Source organism: Equus caballus, chromosome 14, assembly GCF_041296265.1.
Source record: "Equus caballus isolate H_3958 breed thoroughbred chromosome 14, TB-T2T, whole genome shotgun sequence".
In the NCBI taxonomy this organism is placed as follows: domain Eukaryota; kingdom Metazoa; phylum Chordata; class Mammalia; order Perissodactyla; family Equidae; genus Equus; species Equus caballus.
Genome location: NC_091697.1, coordinates 83,061,037 through 83,083,166, shown reverse-complemented (window position 1 = coordinate 83,083,166; position 22,130 = coordinate 83,061,037). Strand labels below are relative to the sequence as shown.

The 22,130-nt window shown below is 37.1% G+C and overlaps 1 protein-coding gene across 51 annotated transcripts in view; it reads left to right on the top strand.

Annotated features, from left to right (window-relative positions):
* Positions 1 to 22,130, top strand: part of PAM (peptidylglycine alpha-amidating monooxygenase) — a 274,367-nt gene that overhangs the window by 109,156 nt on the left and 143,081 nt on the right. For 38 of the 51 annotated variants that reach the window (XM_070232839.1, XM_070232848.1, XM_070232845.1 and 35 more), the window contains 2 exons: positions 16,985 to 17,434; positions 18,406 to 18,526. In XM_070232839.1, the coding sequence (XP_070088940.1) occupies positions 17,346 to 17,434; positions 18,406 to 18,526 (210 nt within the window). In that variant the 5' untranslated portion in view covers positions 16,985 to 17,345. 51 annotated transcript variants of the gene reach the window in all.

Sequence of the window (22,130 nt, the reverse complement as noted above, 5' to 3'; positions counted from 1 at the left end):
TAGGAGGAAGTGTACGGAAATTTTTTGCCATGGATTAAGTGCTTTTTGTTTATGCCTCATTTATTGAAAACGTTTGTTTTATTTTGAAATATCCAGGTACTCCTTTATACCTAGGTTGACAAAATTAAACAGAAACTAGCCTTTTTCCATTAAAAGAGGCAGTGTGTATGCCAAGGTCATCGAGTAGTGGAGGTTTGGTGATATTTTAGCCACAAAAACTGCCTTGAAATACCAACAACAACAAATATAATTGCTGCTTCATTCTACAACTGTCTTACTATTTAAAGTTAAACACTTAGCTGTCTTCCTGAGAAAGACAAATATTGAATATTTTGTTTTAAGCTTTTATTGGTTATCAAGAAGTGTTTCCTCATACTTTCTGATTTCTTTTGACTTATGACATGAAAAAGTAAGTGCCATTCAATTGAATTTTTAAAATTCTACCTCACCGAGTCATATTTTTGTCCTGTAATTATTGTTTGAGCCCTTAAACACAGTGTCTTACCTAGAAATACTGAAACTGTGTCATAAATTTCAGGGTGTATAGTTTGAAAATGGCTATCAGGTAATCTAACTATAATAAAAAAGGAAAAACTACCAATTGATTCCACAGTACAAACTACAGAGAGTAAGAGTCAGCATAATCCTGTTGGTTTATACAGATGCACAGAGTCCACAAGAGCAAGCAGTGATTCTGGTGGTTTGTGTGTCCTGGGCACTTGTCAGAATGTGGGACAAGAAAGGGACACACTGAAGGAGTGGATTTTCCCTTTCATGAGAGTGGCCTTGGTGAAAGTCTGTGAAGCGCTGATCCCTCACTGCCTCTGACATAGATCCTCTGCCAACATACCGCCCTTGTTCACCCCTTACCTGGAGCTCCTGCTGGAAGGTCTAATGCAAATCTCAGCTGCCGCATGGAGACTTATGAAATCGTCCTAGCCCTCAGGGATCTCCCATTCTCTCAATGCTTTGGTGCTTATTAGTTTTGATATACAGCATGCAGTGTATGCTCCCCTGGTTATTACTTTTCTTTTTAGTTATGTAATTAATGGATAGTTCAGTGGTATATTTCTTGTCTCTTATCCAGAAGGCCAACAAAATGCTTTTCTTAGAAAGACTTTCAGTTGGAATCAAAGAAGCACTGGACTAATAGACAGGAGATATTTGATCCCTGGTGCTGCTCTGAACTTCGAGGAGGAACGCTGAGCAGAGCACTTAACCTACCTTTGTTTCTTTCCTCAGCTATTAGATCAGGGAATTGAACTAGATAATCTTCAGATAATCTACTTTAAAGTTGTATTTCTGGGACTTCAGGTTCCATGCAGCAGACTGAGTACGTGACTTTTATCTCCTTTACCTCCCCAAATCCCTCTAAAAAGGATTGAAAAGGAATTTAAAAAGTTACAAACCTGCAAAGATAAAGAGAATAGGAGAGATTCCACTGTAAGTAAGAGATTAATACATATTTGGAAAGTGGAAAGAAGAGGACTGATAACAGACTTGGGATAGAAGGAGCTGTTTCAACTAAGTGCCTTCGAGAAGCAGCCTATGAGTAGCACTCTGATCGGCCTCAAAGATCACATGAGAGATTCAAGCCTTGGTGGTACTAGTACCATGGAAAGTAAGGATGCTCTAGGGGACTAAAACGTATTAATGTGAGTCTGCAACCACCTCCTCTCCCTGCCCTGCTTCCAGAACACTGGCAGCATATTTCACCCTTTCAGGAGATGAGCAGATTCTTCTTGAGAATTGAAAATCTGCTTCGGGTGTAAGGGGAAATTAGGAGATGTCTGATTGGAAAGGGAGAATTCGAAAAGAAAAAAAGAAAAAGGAACTCAGCTGGAACAAACAGTGTAGAACGCAATAGAGAATAGAAAAAGCTGAAACTAGGAAATAGAAAAAATTGAAAGGTAAAGTTGAGGAAATCTCTAAGAAAGCATGAAAACAAAACAGAGAGGCAACAGAAAGGAATGGTAGGAAAGTTTGAGGCTCATTCCAGCAGCTCCAACATCCAAATATGACGAGTTCTAAAAAAGATACAGAGAGTTGGAGAAAAAAAATGATCAAAGAAATACACAAGATTATTAGTCAATAGAGTAGTTCATAAGTCTTCAGTTAAAATGACCTAGCAAGATGAATGAGACACGCTCAGGAGAACGAATGAGGAAAGAGTCATATTAAGGCACATTGCTAAAAGTTCAGAACAGGAAGCTAAAGAGAAAATTTTAAAACCTTCCAGAGTGGGGGTGGGGGAAGAGAAAGATTGAGAGAGATCACAGATAAATTATGAAAAATCAGAATTGTACCTGACTTCTCAAAAACAGGGTTATGGGAAAGAAGATAGAGTAATACCCTTAAAATTCTTAGAAGAAAGGATTGTCATCTTGTAAATCTATGTTCAGCCAAACACAATGAAGGATGAAGCTAAAATAAAGATTTTCCAAACATGGTTCAGGAACCATGTTGTAGTTCCTGAACTCTAGTGAAAATAAAAAAGGATACAAGAAAGGTAACAATCATAGGACAGTTACTTGGCTCAGTAGAGAACAATATTTATATAGCATGAACAATTTAAATATTGATTTTATTAAAAATTATGATATGTCTATTGAAAAGCTGGTGGAATGGGAAGGGAGGTTTGAGACTTAAATCTTCATCTGCCAAAGTAAGAAGTCAATAGATAATGAATAGAACTGTGGATCGGTAAATCAGAACATCAACACATTTGGAAAAATGAAGGAAAATACCAGAATATGCTAAGAGTGGCCAGGAGTTGCATCTGAGGAGCAGGTCTTGGGGTAGTTGGTCAGAGGACTGCTGTTTTCATCGTAGGATTTTAGTACTGTTTCACTTTTAACTATGTGTATATACTACTTTGATTTTGAAAATCATTTTAAAAAGTTTATTTCCTCTTTCTAAACCTTGATATATATCCAAATTTGATACATATAATTTTTCTCAAATTTTGCTCTGATACCCTGGAGAACCATGTGATGTATTTCTTTGTATCTCTTGTTCCCATTCGTTTGCTTAACATTTATTGAGTATGTCAGTGTTAGAACGGGTAGGAGGAAGCTCCAGTCTCACTGGATTAAAAAAAAAAGAAGAGCTTTTTTCTAACTGGAGATGAGTCTGAGGCCTTAGCAATCATAGTGCACTGGGTCGGATGAAGCACAGAAGTGTGTCTTGAAATTCACACCCTTTCTTCTTTGTAATTCATATAAATTTTATCATAACCCCCATCCTGCTGGGTAGTTGCAAAGTACTTAAATTTGCCCATTAGAGTTAGAGATTCTTCTGCTTTAACATTCTCTTTTCAAGTAACTTTTGGGTAATTTCTAAATTCAAGTCCCTATCGGGGGACTGCTCCTTTTCTTGCCCTCTACCTTCCTCAGGGAGTGTCTGAGCTCAGGCTGATGAAGCAGCCCCCCTCTGAGCATCTCCGGTCACTGAGTAGAAGGGGTCGGGGTATTTCTGTAGGGAACAGAGAAGGAAAAGAGGGAAAAAGTGCAGTGAATTACGGCAAAGGCTTTGAAATCTTCGGCTTGGATTGACACAGTTCACTTCTGTTCCCCTTTCATTGGTTAAAGGAACTCACATTTCCAATATGTGGACAGTACTTGCAACTTCCCTACCCATCTGGGACACTAGTTACCTAGTTGTGGGAAACTGAGGTGTGTCTCCTTTACAGCAGATATAGTGCCCTCCAGAAATCAGACTCTTGGGAAATTTTGATATGAAGAATAGAGAAAAAAGAAATGTAGAGGTAGAAAGAAGAGCAGCAGCAGCCATTGACTACCGTTAAGTCTTGGGTTCAAATAAATTTAATTTGTGAGGCAAATATGAAGAAACAGGAAACTCAAATTAGCAAGTTCCATTAAAGGAAGGGAAAAAGAAGAGTAATGTGCTGATTGGGTTGGCATGGAGCAGTAGGAATGTGGAATTGAGAGAACCTTAGCTGAATGTATGGGGAGAACTCTGCTCATTAGTCAGGTGCTCTCTCCAATTAGTTTAGAAAATACTGTTTTATGTGCATAAAAGCGTGATTGCTTCTCCTGAGATTTTTTTCTATAATTTTATTAATGTTGACCTTCTCCTTAGGAGAAAGATTCAGAAGTTTTCAGGAGTGAGTGAAATGCTTAGGTTGTGTGCGTATGTATTTTGAGGATGTATTGGAACATGTTGCATAATTAAACTTAACTATTTTAATGATATCTCATTTGCTATATCCTTGGAGGGTAATTGTAACTCAATAAAGAATTTCTCCTCTAGTGTGTTGTGTTTTTACATAACAAAGGCTGCCTTAATGAACCTTTATCTCATTATAATGTAATACCAATAGTGATTTAAATATCAAAATGAAAAGGAAAATTTATGACAGTTTTATTCTCTTTTAGGCAAATTAATACTGCTTAATCCATTTATTTTTCTTCTTTAAAATTAGCCTTTGGTTAAGATAAAACTTACTGATAAAAGATGTTGACCTCTTTGATAGCCAGCAAATTTTTGATATTTTATGAAAAGATAACAAGACAATTACAAAGTTTCGGGGACAAGAAATAAAGTAGGCCATCTTAAAATGTTAATTTGGCTAAATCAGAGTGAAACAATTAATAGTATTTTTTAATATCTTAAAACAGCTCTGTGGCTTTGAGTTCAAGACAAGGACAGCACATGTTAATGCTATATTACTATTTATAGAGGAAGAAATTTCACCTTTTTTCTTAACCTTGACTTAACTGATCAAATAATTTAAAGTATATTTGCCCATTATGTTTGAATTAACTTCACTCATATTTAACAATATTATTCTTTCATTTCTGTCATTCAGTTTATCTTTTCTTTAATCATGGATGAAGATATCATAAAATAAAATACAAATTCCACCATGCCACAAGAGCAGTAATAAGTACGGTATTTTCTAGATGTATACCAGCACGACCAATCTAGAAGCTGCCTTCCCAGTTGGTATCCATCCCTGAATCAACAAGCGATCAGCTGCCAACGATTACGTTGGTGGAAACGACCGGTCAGTCAAGCATGGGTCATTAATTTTTAATGCATTAATAGAGACATAAATTTCCCTGAAAATCATATTGAAAGATAAAATGATCAGCTTCTTTTAAGTACATTCTGATGTACCTCAGGGCTGATTATGGGAGCCACTGATTATTTTATAGTTTTATTTAGTCCAATAGAATTTTAAAATGTTTGATGATGACCTTAATGTGTTTTAAAGTAACAATAAATATGATTGCTACGAAATCTATAGCGTTGCACCTTTACGAATACTACATTTAAAGGCTTAAGGTCCTATTTTTTCTATTTGGTTTCTATATTTACCAAATCTTTAGGAATATGCCATTTCAAAAGAGATAACAGTCTTTCGGTGGAATTACTGGACTGGAAGTAATCCAGTAATTTGCTTTATCAAGTTTTATATATTGTCATGAGTTAGCTGTATCATGACCAAAGTTTTTTTATCTGCATGATTTCTTTACTATTTGAAAGAGAGATTTAACTTTATGATAATCGATATTCATTATAATGGGAAGCAAATTTTTAAAAAGTAAAATTTGTGCATATCTACCAACTTTTAAAATTCTGTTTCAAAAGCTGAAAAAGAAAATCCATTCCAAAAGAACCATCTTTCAGCAAAGCAATTCACATAATCTCTCTTTTCGGAATATATATTAAATTCAATAGAATCAAGTAAATAGTAGTAAAACTGATTACTCATATAGCATTTAGTACTTGTGTAGTCCTTAGTCATATAGCACATTTCATCTTTAAAATGCTTTGGTAACAATAACTTACATTTCTTATCAATACTCTTATAAAGACATAGGCAAGTGTTACTAGAAGGATCTATTTGTCACGTTTAAATCCCAAGCACCTAATTGGGTCTACCATTTTATATTTCTTTTTTTCCAGAAAGTATCTAAGTGCTTTTGGAATACAAATGCATGTTATTCACCTCTCCATCTGGTTTCTTTGGGCCGTTGGTTCTGAGAGCCTGCCTTCTATCTAGTTTCCTTAAGTCTTGTACCACAAACTTAAGGCAGTGACATACAATACCTGTCAGTGCCAGTACCTGTACCCAATAAATGTTTCCTAATAATCTTGGCAGAACATTGGTAATTCCCTTGAAATATAAATTGTTATTCCTGATCAGTGGTGCGTGCTTCAAATGATTTTTTGCTGAATGACAGTTACTGTTTTTGCTTTTATTTTTAGTGTTAGGAAGAGTGTTTGAATTTGGATTTTTTAGTTTTTTTCCTTACTCTTCAGTGATAATTGTACACTCTCTGCCATCTGAAGAAATCATAGTACTCTGAACGTTAGTAGATTCAGAATGAATAGTGTGAAATTTTAAAAAGTAAAAGGAATACTTAAAATTTTATCGATTGATCAAGCTGAACCTGCACCACTAATAAGAACTTATATTTCTATGGCATTTCACTCTTTTCAGAATTTGTTTGTCAGAGTATTTTGTTTCTCCCTGTACCCCTTAGTGCAGTTATCAATACCCGCTATTTATACAGGAGGGAAGCAAAGACCAGAAATGTGAAATGAATCCCTAAAATGGGACTTAGAACCATGATTTCTGATTTTAAGTTCAAGTCTGCACCCTCCATTTTATACCGTGGTCTCCACCTATTGGGTCAGAACCCACTGGGGGAGGGAGATTTGCGGTGGAACCTCGAATCACTGGCAAGAGGCAAGAGTTGTGCAATGTGAAACATGTCTTCCACTTACGTGTACTATGGACTTTAGTTGTAAGTGGTATAAAATACCACATATTCATTTAAAAGCACTACTGCGTCGGCAATAGTTTATGTGGGCTCTACATGTTTTCTTAATAAACAAATCCCAGAAGTACAGCCTCCATCAAGTGTAGCCTGGCTGTTAATAGCTCTTGCCTCTGAAATCAGCCAATGTCAATGTCAAGCAAGTTCCTTAATCTCCCCGTGCCTCTATTTCTTCATCTGTAAAATAGAGATGATACTATACATAGCTCGTAGGTTGTTGTGAGAACTTAATGAAATAATACATGAAAAAGTACTTAAAATGCTGCCTGGCATATAGCACATACTCAGTAATTATTGAATATTACTTTAATTATTAATAATAACATTATTATAGTGTATAGGTCCATGAAATCTTGTGATTTTAAGAAGAGATTTTTGTACTTCAAAGATGGGAACCAATTCTCCATATTATACTGCCTGTGGGTTGCTTTCTTTTTGTTAAAATTGGCAAACACATTTTGGCTTTTCCACATTTTTCTGTGACCTAAAAACTCAACTTTTAGTTATGATATAAGTCAAGTTTCGGGCATATACCTTCAATAATTGGAGAGAGAAGGCAAATAAAATCAACTGGGCATGCTCGGTTCCTTGGAATGATACCACTGGGACCACACTCGGTATATTCTCTCAAGCCGGGAGGATCATGGGCCTCATCTTTTTTCAGCTTTCGTTTCAGTTCCAGGGTGTAGTGCAAATCGCTGTGGGAAACCTTGTTAAGAAGATTAAAAATTGGGGAAGAGCAAGCCAGTCCATAAGCATCTTGTTAAAATAACCCACTTCTTCCAAAGCTCGAGACAGCAAGAACCAGTTTCATAGCTATGAAATAAATTCACCACCTGTTTGTGTAGCAGTATCAAAGAGTTCTAGCAAACATGAGAATGCTTTGATCCTTTTCAGCCAGAAGAAAATTATGAAGCTCTTCATTGATCATTCGTGGGGAGTTTGGGGACGCAGATCAAAGAAAACTATTATTACTATAGACTAGAAATTAAAATATCTGAATATAAGCTACTTCAGTACATTGTACTTCTTTCAGTGTTGAATTGCATATTTAAAAATTCAAATTGTCTTCTTATGATTAAGCTAAATTTTATTGTAGCCTCTCTAGCCTGAACTAAAAGACATTAAAATGTTTTTAAGCAACTGTGTTCCTTTTGTTAATGACTTTCAAATTATATAGTTAAGATGGATTGAGGGGCAGTTTGTGGAGTATATTTTATAGACTCCCTCTAGGTTACTATAAACTCAATTGAGCAGAATTATATAAATGAGAGAATATTTTGACATTCTTTCGTGATCTTTAAGAAAAATTCCCATAAGTTTTTCAATTATATAATAGCATTATATGATTATAGATTCCACTTTAAGTACTGTAATTATACAGCTGAGAGGCTTAAAGAAAAGGATAGCAAAACTTTTATAATACAAAAGGGTACGTTTATGGGCATTTTATTGTAAGGATTTGAACATTTGAAATGGAAAACATAAGAATCATTTGAAATTGATTCTGCTGTGGAGAAAATGCTTCTGTGTGAGTAGCACAAGAGTTATTTTGGAGTGAAAATCTAGACATTTCCTGTAGATTTTTTCTTATCAGGAAAAAGAATACTTATTTTGTAACTGCAGTGTTATGGATCTGAGCCAGGTTTCATGTGAAGTTAATAGCTCCTGCCTCTGAAGTCACTGGGAGGCATTTAACAAAACATGTCTTAAAATGCTTCCGGAATAACTATACCTAACGATGTGAAATCATAAACAGGGAAAAAAATCCCTGCAAAAGAGGACATCTCATAAAAAAATGTGTTGATTAATTGCAGGAAAGACAGTAGGAAAGGCAGATCCCCACTTTCGGACCACATTCATCTAAACCCGGTGCCTGGCACTAAATATTTGCACTTAAATGCAATACCCTCCCACCCTCCATTCTATACCAACTTGTTCTTAAAAGTAGAAGAAAATAATGCAGAGACCCACAAAGGAAGCATTACAAAGTTAATACGAAAGGTCTTTCCATATCTAAATCAGTGGCTCATTCAATGATTCGCACTTTATTGAAAAAAACCAAACCAGACATTTGAAATTTAGTCAGGTCTTGGGTCTTAGTTTCAAACTAGTTCCTCGAAAACTTCACTGAAGAGGAAAAAGAGAGTGTATTGATTTGTGAAGTGGCGCATTGAGGAGATAGCCAGTAAATTTAGGCCCTCATCTCTGACTTGCCTCACGAGTTGGGAGAGAAATCACAGAGGGTTCTCCGCCTTGCTAAATGTCTCTGCAGGACGGGGCTGATGGCCGGCTCCTCCCTGCTCAACAAGTCTGTTTCAAGGAGAAAGGAGGTGATGGCTACAGAGTGCTTTGTGCTCTACTTCTGAAACAAAATTCTATGTGACGTTCTGAGCTTATAAATAAATAAGATACCTGGTGGGCAAATGACTAGCATACAAAGGAGCCGTTCTACCGCTCTGACTTCATCCGTAATAGTTCATGCTTTTCTGTGCAGTGCACTAGTCTCCTGAGAACTTACCAGTGCAGTCCTTAGAATGAAAAGACGTATGCTGATTGGAACTCAGGGATCTGTTTTATCTTGCATTAAAATATGCTAGCCCTGAATTTAGATACATGTGTTATGAAGTAACATTTGTATTCGTCAAAGCTGAGAAATCTAATTAAGAATAATGTCTCTTGTTTTTTTCCCCATGGAAGTATTTACAGGACTGGACAATTTGATGACTAATGGACGTATTTAAAGGGCATCTGGTACTGATCATGGAAAGCAAAAAAATATAATAAAATTTGTTACTCTTGGCAAGTTCTTATTGCTGTAGAATCATATGCTGAATGGCACCCCTGAGATTTTTTAACATATATATTCTAATAGGTACCCAGCCAACTTTGACTTGCAAGGGAAGGATACCTCAAATTGGCTCCATGTTACAAGAGATGAGTCGCAAACCAATTGACATGCAGGAAATGCCATTCAGTTTGGGTGTCTTGCTAATGAAGAGAGCCTTAGGAAAAAAGAGAAGCAGCAGCAACTTATTATATCTAAATGTGTCAAACTCTATGCTACATATAGGATGAAGTTTGTCTTTTACATAAAAAAAAGGGTATCTCTGGGATCACAACACTAATGACATAAGCTGGCCAAATGTATAAAAAACAAATGGACAGACAGATGATGACAGTTGCACCTCAGTGATGAATGGCAGTTTCAACAGTTACTCCTGGCCTGAGGATTGGAGAGTAAATAGGGAGCAGTGGGGACTGTGGCAGTCTTTAGATTGCTGACCCTGTCTAAAAAGGAAGATGCTACTTGGCTCAGATAACTATTGCCATGTGGAAATGTAGGTCCAGTGATGCAAGATTTTACAACACTTCAAGAGACACTTTATGTGAAATCTTTTCATTTTGAAATGTTTACTCAGGATTGAAATTCAGGAGAGGAGTTGGGAAAAATTCTTGCAAGCCAAACAAAACCTACTTTTAGACCAGATTTGGACCCTAATCGTAGATCTTTAGCTTGTTACTTCTGAGTTAGTGAAATAAGTAATGTTAGTAAGGTTGTAGAAGAAATGTCAGTGCTTCCTAATATGTGAATGAAAAAATGACTAGATGGCATTTATAGCTGAGTAGCTAAGGGCTTCAACTGTGGCGTCAGATTGCCTGTGTTTATATCCTGGCTGTGTACCCAGGGCAAGTTACCAATTCTCTCTGTGGCCAGTTTCCACTTCAGTAAAATGGGAACGATAGTGGTACGAATTCCACAGAGTTGCCTTGAGGATTCAGATGAGCTAATCTATGTACAATGCTTATTACCACAGTGCCTAGCACATAGTAATTGCTCAATAAACATTGGCTATTACTATTTTACAATAAAATGATAGTTGGACGATTTGCCTATTTGTTATACTTGAAGAAAACATCCTGTGTGAATGTGGAAAGTCTGTTTTGTGTTGAAGAATATAAATTAAGAGAACAGATTCTGCATTCCATAAGCCAGGATTTGAATCCTTGCTCTACCATTGTATAATCAGAGCAAGTTAATTAATTTTCCTAAGCCTTAGATCCTTCATCTATAAAATGGGAATAATAACCGGTGCCTCAAAGTCTTAAAAATTCCATGAGACAATATGCATAAAGTTAATGCCCGGTGTATAAGTCAATAAATGTTACTTGCTGTTATGATTACTACTTTCCCATTCTTTAGAAGCTCCGTATTGGCAAACACTTACCTAGCGATATATGTCTCGTTGTATATATTTCAAGGGAATTACATCACATTTGATTTACAAATTAAATTTCATCTTTAATGAAACATATTTCAACAGTGATTCTCAACTAGGGCGATTGTCTGGAGACATTTTTAGTTGTCACAACTGAAGGAAGTGTTACTGGTGTCTAGTGGGTAGAGTCCAGCGATGCTGTTAAATATCCCGTAATGCACAGAACAGTCCCCTACAACGAAAAATTATCCAGCCCAAAATGTTGCTAGTGCTAAGCTTGAGAAACCCTGCCTTACAGCTATATAACCACCATAAAATTTAGTTTTTAAAGTTCTTGCCAAGCAAAAGAAGGAGAGTTATCCATTTTTCAGAACATCACCTAACAGATAGAAATTAACATATAAATTGAAATCTGTAGAGCCACATTCAATAAAATATTGAAAAATATATATATCCCTATTTTCTTCTGGTTACAGAAGTAATATAAGCTTGTGAAAACTGAAAGACTGTAAGTGTATAAATGGAAAGTGAAAGTTCCCCTTTCTTTTCTACCTATCTCCATAGAAAACCAATACAAATACAGTTGAGTTATATTACTTCAGATTTTTAAATACATGTGTATACTGTTCTATAATTTGATTTTTTAAAAATTAATGTCTTTCTTTTCTCTTCCTAAACTATTCAGTCCTAAAGGTGTTATATGGGGCAGAGCAAGGTAGGCATTCAGGAAGAGTGGCCTGGCATGGGCTTTGGAGCACATGTGGAGTAAGGAGGGCATCAGCGTGGTAGGGTTGATGGCCTGGCATGGGGTGTCACAGCCCAAACAGGTGAAGATGGCATCCACGTGTGTGGGCAGCCCAGAGTAAAGTGTCAACAACGACCATGTGGGAGGAAGATAGCACAAAGAGAAAGGCCTGGTGCAGGGTTTTGAGCCCAGCTGGGAGAGGAGGCAAAAAGCAAGGAAGTGCTTAAAGGATGCTGGGCGTGTCAAAAGGACACAAAACCTAGCCTGAAGGGGCCACAACTGAGGCAATTTGAGAGTCAAAGTAAGTAATATAAATAAATACAATTAATGACATTAAAATCCATTGAATAAAATAGGACACCAAGAGTCTATTATGATGTAATAAATTAATAAAATGAAATTTTGCTAAAAAATGGAGTATTTATAAAGTCAAAAATAACCTCTCCACCAAAAGAAATAGCATTAGTTACTAAGGGAAAAATAGTAACTTTACAGTGGAAAAGCCTGGAAGACACCACCTTAATCAAAAGATCAAAGTTAACACCAACAGTAATGAGACAAATCAAAATTGCATGCCATCTAATAAGATGTTGTGATAGGCAGCCAGCTTCCAAGAAGATGATCCTCACCCCTAGTATTCATGCCGGTGGGTAGTCTTTGTCCACACTGAATGAAGCTGACTTGTGTAACTGATAGGATATTACAGAAATGATGGTGTGTGACTTCTGATGCTAGGTCCTAAAAGATACTGCTCACTGTGGCAGAAGCCAGCTGCCATGTTGTGAGGACACTCAAGAAGCCCTACATAGAGGGTCACATAGTGAGGAAACATTTCTGCCAACAGCCAGCACTAATTTGCCAGCTATGTGAGTGAGCCACTTTGCAAGTAAATCCTCCAGCCCCAGTTAAGCCGTCAGATGACTGCAGCCCTTGCCAATATCTTGATTGCAGCCTCATGAGAGACTGCAACCTCATGAAATAACCACCTAGCTAAACCACTCTTTTTCCTGATGCTCAGAAACTATGCAAGATAATGTTCAGTGTTTTCGACCACTAAGTTTTGGGGTGATTTGATATGCAGGAATGGACAGCTAACACAGATGCAGTGAGAACACAGCATCGTTTCTGCAATATTCTGGCCAGAGCTAAATAGGCTGAATCTAGTCGAGAGGAAACAGACTCTAATTGAGAGAAATGCTGCAAAATAACTGGCCTGTAATCTTCAATACGATCAAGGTCATAAAAATTAAAGACAGACTGAGAAACTGCTCCAAAGTGAAGAAGACTAGAGTCATGACAACTTTACATTCAACGCTTGATTCTGAACAGGATTCTTCTTCTCTCAAGCACATTACTGGGACAGTTGGCAAAGTTTGGAGACTGAGGATTAGATGATAGTAATGTGTCAGTGTGGATATTTTTATTTTGATGGCTGTATGGTGGTTATGTAGTGGAATGTACTTTAGGAAATATACACTAAAATATTCAGGGGCAATAAGGCATCAGGTCACCAATTTACTTTCAAATGATTAAAGAAAAAGAGTTCTTTATACTGTACTTGCAACATGTCTGTAAGTTTGAGATTGTTTAAACATTTTTCAAGATTATGCAAAAAGAAAAAAATATGTCATAGAATGTGACCTTGCCCACAAAAATAGATGCATCTTGTCCATTTTAAAAGGTATGCATAGTATTCAAGTTTTTGTGTCCAACAAAAATGATGTTTTTACCATCTCCTATTGATGGCATTTAAATTGATTCCAGTTCTTTGCTATATAAACATCCAGTTCTTTGTTAATATGAACAATGCTAGTAAATATCCTTAGAAACATATTTGTGGCCTTGTTCAATTTTTGCCCAAAAAGAAATCCCTAGAGTCTAATTGCTATGTGAACGGATGTGCATCCTTTAATCAGTTTAATCGCAAGTCATTCTAGGAAAGCACGTAAAATCTCCTTAAAAGATAATAGAATTTATAATTTAGCAGTTATTTTTATTTGTTTTTTCTCCCACTAGAAAGTAATTGCTATAAGAGTGGGAGCTTGTCCTGATTATCACCATCCCCAGCATTAAGATAGTCTTAGGTACTCAGTAAATATTTGTTACGACAACAGTAATAACAAACGTTTATTATGTGTGTGGCACTGGTTCAAGGCTATTAATTCATTGATTCCTTGTAACAACCCTATGAGATAGGTAATAGGGTTATTTCCGTTTTGTAGATGAGGAAACTGAAGCAAGGAGAGGCTTGGTACTTGCCCAGTTTCACAAGACTAACAACTGGTGGAGCCAGGAGTCTAGGCGGTTTTTCTTCAGTATACAAGCTTTTAGCCACTATACCATACTGTTTCTCTCTTGTTGAATAAATGATCAATGAATGAATGACCAATATCTTTATTTGATTCTTTGACCAATTACAAATTTCAACTTTGTTTTTGTTTTCTTTTTTCAAATGAAAATTAGAAGAAATGGACTGCCCACTTTGTAAAAGCCAAGTTGGTTTTATGGTCCTCTGAATTACGCTGTACTTACTGCCTAATAGTACTGCTTTTGGAATTAATATTCTTACAGGTATAAACTATATATCATTCTTACTGAAGAATTTATAGATATGTAAACAGAATATTTGCTTTGTATTACAAATAAAGTAGTAAATCTGAGTGTGCAGCTTGAGTCTGGGAGGCAGAACATTTATTGCTTGTTTTTCAAACACATCCTCTGCTCCCCACCTGGGCTTCTGTTCGCCTGCCCTTCCCTGCACATGGAATGCGCATGTCCATCTCCCACAGTGGAAACCCAACCCCTTCCAACCTTTCTCGCTTTTATTACCCTCTTCTTGAAGGTTGAAATGATCTTTCCTTCCTCAAAATTCCCTGAGTCCTTTCTAGTACATTCTAAACATACCTAATATTAATTATATCAAGTCCTCATCTCCCTTAGTGGACTATATTCTCTTTTAATTTTATTCATTTTATAAAACCCCAACATATATTACAATATTTTGTACAGAATATGAAATGAGGTGTGTCTTCTGGATGAGTGAATCAATTCTCTCAGGGAAATATATTTTGAATTTTAAAAATCCTAAATAAGAAGACTACCGAGATTTTAATATTATATATTCCACAGTTATCAGGAATTGTAAAATAACAAATGAAATGGTTAGACATGATTTTCTTCATATAATGACTTGGATTTTGTTTACGAGGCATCAAGAACCAAGAGGCATAATTAGCTTTCATTCCTTTAAGCCCTTTTGTTCTGTTCTGTTCATGGCTGCAAATATCAACTTTGCTTCTACCCACAACTTCAGTTCCCTTTTCTTTTAGTGGGCGGTTTAGGGACATCAAAGGTAATAAAATCAATCAAAGAGATAAGCGGAATTTTTTTTCAAAGGCTAGTACTTAAGGATGCGTTCCTGTTAGAGAATTTTAATACTAAATTTGTTTTCAAGTGTTTGTATAATACCAAATCTCCCTGCCAGCTGGAAGGACTGTCCTTGAATCCTGTCCTGCATGAAACAATAAAATATAATCCTTTCTTCACATATATTCTTTTTTAAAAAAAGAACTTTGGGGAGTGTTAAGTGTTGTCATTAGACGAGATTATACGTTGGTGCTAGCAAAGGCAATAGCATAGCCTTCAGGCCAACTGTTTCTCTTCCCTCATAAGGAGTTCTTTCCCTTACCCCCTGGAATCAGACAAAGCTGAAGCGTTTTGTTGCTGAAAGTTCAAAGAGCAAGCCAAAGGGAAAGTTCAAACAAATATCATCAGTCTTTTAAAAATGTCATTGCTTATGTAAATTAACTGCGGTCCTTGGGTGCTGGTGAACCTCAAGCATCCTTGGGTTGGCTGGATTTTCAATCATGTTATGTTTATATTTGGTTCAAGGTCTGTTTCTTCTAGAAAGCATTGACCATGAAGTCTTCACATTTAATTTTAGTTCATGCTTTTTTCTTTGTTTTAGTTTCGGGGTTTTTTTTGGTTTGCTTTTGTTTTTTTTAGATTAGCTTCACTATCTTGTGACTTCCAGAGGATAATTTAGAGGCTAATGTATTATTATGGAGCACTTCTATATCATCTTACTAATTTTTGCTTTTTACCATTATTCATCTGGCCAATGGATTTATTTGAGATTTCCCGACAATGTTTGTAATTAGTGATTAAAATAAACCTTTAAAGAATCTTTTTCTTTGGAGGTATCTTTACATTGCAAATGATACATTTTAAAATAATGCCTTCTGACTAAAATTTACAAACTTGATACACAGTCTGAAATATGTTCAGCACCACAAGTCAAACATGCATATTTTAACATTTAGCCTAGTTGAGTCCTCTTCATAAAATGTTGAGATGTTGCACTCCTTCTGCATGGCCTCTCATTTATATGAATGTGAAGTTCTCCATCATACGGTTTGTGATAAAAGTCCTTTGGGGACTAGCTGAGATTCTCCCTACTGTTTCTCATTGCATTGCATTGTAAATCTCCAAACTTTAGGAAAGAATGTCTTTTGGGAGGCATGCCTTATTAGTAAGAAATTATTATTTTGTATGTTGGATGCAGGATTTTTAGATAGGCATTTACGTTTCATCTATCACATTAGCTGTACATTTGGGTTTGTTTTAAAATAATTGAGAACTTGGCAATTTCTTCTGTGGTGATCATTCCTGGCGGGGGTGGGGGGGTATCTTCCTTTTTAGATCTGTAGCTCTGTGATGCATATATATGATGCCTTTGTTCTCAAAGTCTTTTTCTATCTGATTACTGTTGTATCCAAGTGCTTTGTCTCTGCCTCTTAGTTGTTTTCTTTCCTGTGCCTTAGCCTGTCATTTGTGTGAGTAACTTTGTTTACATTCCGCAGAGGTATTAAGCGCGTTTTTGATGATAGAAAGGAGTGATATAGGAAGTAAGGAGAAGAAATCCAGAGAGGGGGGCGGATGTGAGGGAAAGGGGGGAAGAAGTAGGAAAAGAAAAGAAGAGAGTGGGTGTGAGGGAGGAAGACGGAGCAAAAGGTAGAACAGGGGCAGTGAGGGTTTGTGAAATCTTGGGGGCTGGTCGTAGGGGAGGGAGATCAACAGACCAGCATTTTCCAGGCTTGGGCTCAAGCTTGTGAAACTACTATTGTATTAAAGAACCTCAACTGGGATTTGCTGAGGACAAATGCTGTAATGTGTTAGTCATCCATTATCTGCTTCTATTTTTGCAGGTTCTGAATGATGACTGACGCGGGTTTGTGTGATATGCCTCACAGCCCCTGTCATTCCCGAGCCGTAAGGAACCCGCACGTCTAGCCCCAGCAGCAGGGCGAAATAGCTGCTCTGGAGGGAGGAAAGCTTCCGCTTGCCGACCGGACAAAAGTACCGCCTTCCCACGGGTTTCTGCCTGCCGCTCGTGATCCAGGCACCTCGCCTCGTCCAGCTCGCTGCTCTCGCAGGCAGATGGTGTGTGGCCGCCGCAGGACGCCCGCCGCGCCCCGGCCATGAAGTAGCGGCCGCTGCCCGACCGCCGGCCCCAGCCCAGCGCTGCGCTGCCCGGTCCCCTCCCGGCGGGGCCGGAGCGGCGTGGACATGGCTGGCCTTCGTAGCCTGCTAGTTCTCCTCCTTGTTTTTCAGAGCAGCTGTTTGGGTTTCAGAAGCCCACTTTCTGTCTTTAAGAGGTGGGTGTTTTGTGTTTTTTTTTTTTTTTGAACAGGCGAAATGTTGTTTGGATGGTTTCTGTGCATGCTGTTGAAAAAGGTAATCACTTTTACGAACCAGAGTGTTGGAGAAATATACAAGGTTGATTTACTTTGCTGAAACGACTTGGAATTTTAGCACAGTAAGTTCTTGTAAAGTCCCCTTGACAGAAGAAGCCCACTGTTTTGTAGCCAAGCTGCACTGGCTTTCGAAACTCCAATTAGAAGTTGTGATTTCCAATACTAATCGCTCCCTCTTGGGGAAATGTTTCAGAAACTGCAATATAGTCATTTAGACTTGAATGCCTTCTTGTTTATAACAGCTCAAAGAATAAAATATCAAGACAAGTGATGGGGAGAAGCAGATCATGGACTGTAATAGATCAGGAGAAAACATTGAGCTGTATACACACTCCTCATAATTACCATATTAAATATTTATGCACTTGTATATTTGTAATTCACATCACAGTCGTTCCTCCCCCCCCCCCCATTCAGCTCTGCCTTTTAGCAATATTATCCTTGTTTTTTTTGTTTCTGACTAGAAATACTGGACACTCATGAAATAGTTGCAAAAATTTTACTGGGTCTTAGTTAATATTTTTGCCATTAGAAAATTGGCAGGCCAGTGATAATCTCTAATTTATTAATTCTCTCTTTTCATTAACTAGAAACAAGTATATATTTTGACAAGATTTTATTGAATCGAGTTGTAAATGTAGCCTGCTAGGTTGCTTTGATTATATTTTGTTTACAAGTTGGGCATATATTGCTTTTGGACAATCAAATGCAGCTCTGAGTATGTTTTAGAGCATTATATAGTCATCACATCTTTTCGTTGGGTCTAAGTCAATAATTTTTAATCTCAAAGTCCTAGAATTCCTTTTTTTTTTCTCATGTCAAGTTAAGATTCCATTATGTTCAAAAATATTGAAATTACCTTCTTTTTTAAGGTTTAAAGAAACTACCAGACCATTTTCCAATGAATGTCTTGGTACCACCAGACCAGTCATTCCTATTGATTCATCAGATTTTGCATTGGATATTCGCATGCCTGGAGTCACACCTAAACAGGTGAGAGAAATTCTCTATTTCATTATTTACTTTTCTGTATACAATCCATAATTAAAGGAAAGAAAGTGATTTTACAGCAGGAGTAACTTCTTTAAAAGTAGGCATTTGCTTTCAAGACTCCTCAGATAGGGCCAGAATAGTTGAGTGTTATAAAGAGGAATAAATCTTTCAAGGTAAGTCTTTCAGTTAACTTTCTTTTTAAAAAGTTTGCTCAAATTGTTATTTGTGTTTTGAAATGGAACCTTGAATATTTATGATTTGGAATTCTCAGTGGAGTAATAGCCTGTGTAATGCAGCATGTAAGTATGTATTAATATTTGAAAAATTATTCTAATAAAGGGGAATGATATCGAGCAGTTACATCTAAGAGATTACCTTGTTTAAATACCCTTCTATCACAGCCACAAGTTGAGAAATAAAAGCATGTGGTTATTGCCAAGAACTTGAAAAACAAAACATTCTACACTTTTAAAAGTTAAGAAAACTGTTCATACAGGTGGTTGATTGTGAGGTTTCTTTAGCACGGTTTTCTTGTGATAAGAGAGATATTTTGCAGAAATAATGGCAGACCTCATAAAAGCATGACTTATAGAGCCTTTTGAGTAGAACTAGGTTGTTGCTAGGGCTTTCCTATTTTAGTTACACACAAGAAGCTCAAACCCACTGCTGTCATGTGTGCAAGGTGTTTCATTAAGCATAAAAAGGCCAGAATTAATTATGCTGTGCAGCCAGGCAGTGCAGGGGTTTATGCATGCCGTGAAAAGATAGCCGTCTTCTTTTGAAGGGCTGCAGAGACATGGACAGACCTGGGTGTCACAGAGCTGCAGTGGCTGATGACTCATTGTTGCAGAGAACATTCTATTTTTCTTTTCTTTTTTTTAAATACTGAGAAAATAAAAGTATTCTACTTATTGAGGAGAATTCCTTTGAAACTGACATCTAGAAGCTCTGGAAAATACACATGGTCCTTTGTGGGGGAACTAGGATTGACATTCCTTTATTTGAGTACCTGTGTATTATCTAACGATCTATAAAGAACTACTTCACTATTGTAAAAGTGACCCTCTACCCCCCACCCCTGCCCATCCCCAAATGATCAATGACTAAGATGACTTTTCTGTATGTTTGGTTGTTAGTGTTCTGGCCTTTAGTTCCATAAGCTTTTTAGTTAGTATTTAGTCAAAAGAAGTGTAATGAGATTGGGAATAGGAGAGAATGGCAGTTGCTCACTTGTGAAGTGTGTTTCTTCTTGTCTCTTCTCACTTTTAAAAGTTATTTTTCCCCCTATTGCTTAAACTGACTTTATATTACTTAAAAAAAAAAAAAAACACATCCATTAATTGATCTCTAAGCAGTCTTTCCTGTTAAGAATATTATTTTTTCAGATAGTTTTTTGTTGTGATACATTATCCTGTTGTGTTTTCTTCTCATAATTTCACAGTAATAACATTTAAATTACTTAACAATAATATTAATAGGTAACTGTGTTCGGGTCAATATTCTCAGAAAGATTTCCTAGAGGAATTGATTATAAAAGAGCGTAGAGGAGCTCCATTTTCATAAAATAAAATGTTTAACTCTTTTTTTTTGAAAGATTGGCACCTGAGCTAACATCTGTTGCCTATCTTCTTTTTTTTTCTTCCTTTTCTTTTCCCCAAAGCCCCCCAGTACATAGCTGTATATTCCAGTTGTAGGTCCTTCTGGTGGCTATAACTCATTTTTATAATTTTATAATTATCAAAATAACTCCATGGAAAAAGAACATACATTAAATAAATTATGACGTCATTTTGCACTATCTGTGTTGTGCTTTGTCCCATGCAGTGGACTTTTGCTGGTTGCCTTCCCAGCATGCAATCCCTTGTTGCTCCTTCCTGGATACCATGTGGTTCCCGGGAGCTGTCTACCAAGGATCCAGAGGGGGAGCACATGGCCTAGGACTAGCAAATGGCTGCGTAGCACCTCCCCTTCCACAAGAATGTGTGTGACCTAGACCAGTGCAATCAAATCTTAGGACCTTTGCTGTGGATGCAATTTTCTGCTGCATGTGAGCAAAAGACCTGTCTTTAGTTCTCGGGTCTTCTGAGTTCGTGACAGGAACCATGCCTGGAATAAAACTAATGCCATAGAGGGCATTGCAGAGAGACTGAAAGGAGAGAGGGACTTGGTGACATTGCTACTCAGGAAGTTCTCAGTTATCTTAGCCTTTCTTGTTTCAACCAGGTTGAGTTGGATTTTCTCTGACTTGTAGCTGAAACTACCTAACTGGGTAAGAGATTCAGTTGTTCTGCCTGATCAGCTCAGAACTGGTTGTTGAATGTCTCTTCCGCTTTCCTCCATCACTCTCTATAGATCACATGCCATGAGTATTTACTGACTTGATCCGGCTGACATATAGGTCATATACTTGTAGCCCTTCGTGAGAAATGATAGTTATATGCCCATTGAGTAAATCCGGGAAGAGAAGGATGTGGAAGCCCCAGAACCCCTTTCCTCCTGAACTTGGCGTTCTTGGTGAGGGAGCTTAGAGCTGTGATACCAGGAGCACTTTTGGTGAAGAAAGTATTCTTTTCTTAAAATGCAGATGAAACTGAATTTAAAACACATCCTTAAGAGGAAAGGAGATAAAAAGGCAAGGAAAGAAAAAGGAGAAAGTGTTAGAGGAAAGAAAGAAAAGGTGGAAGGGAATAAAAAGAGTGACAAAAAATATTCAAGAGACTAGAATGATCAAGAACAAAAATAAAGGGGAAAAATTAACAATAATTATACTATGAAGAGCAGAACATCTAACAAATCATAGAAGAAAAAAGAGAGAGGAAACATAAAAACAAGGAAATGCATTGAGGAGTTAGAATACATATATTTTTTTTAAATGGCAGAAGGTCAAGAAGAACAACAAATTTAAAGAAAGAAGGAACTGAGGACTCAGAGCTTGAGTTGGTAACTGAGGCAGACCAAGCTGGTTAAAGACATATTCACTCAACAGAATTTTTTTATAAAATACATTTTAAGTTTTGGCAATAATGAAAGATACCTCAATAAATCTGATGTAAATCCTTTCCTTGGGAAACTTGAGATTGTTAAGTAGGCTGAAATAGAGAAGCAAACAGACGCAGGATAGAGGTGAAGAGAACCTTAGCTATAATATAGATATTACAACTCCATAATTTTGCAGATGAAATACAGGTCTACATTAGTGTCTAACCAAAGAATAGCCAGTCATGTCAGGCCTCAGAGCTGTAGTCCATTCTGCCATACTGTGAACTTCAGAACAGCCTTTAAAAATTTCTCCCATTAATGGGGTTGGCCTTGGGGCCTAGTTGTTAAGTTTAGTGCACTCCACTTTGGCTCCCAGGCCCTGACCTACACCACTCATCAGTGGCAGTGCTGTGGCAGTGACCCACATAAAAAATAGAGGAGGATTGGTGCAGATGTTAGCTCAGGGCGAATCTTCCTCAAGTAAAAAGAGGAAGATTGGCAACAGATGTTAGCTCAGGCGAATCTTCCTCAAGTAAAATGAGGAAGATTGGCAATAGATGTTAGCTCAGGGCGAATCTTCCTCAAGTAAAAAGAGGAAGATTGGCAACAGATGTTAGCTCAGGGC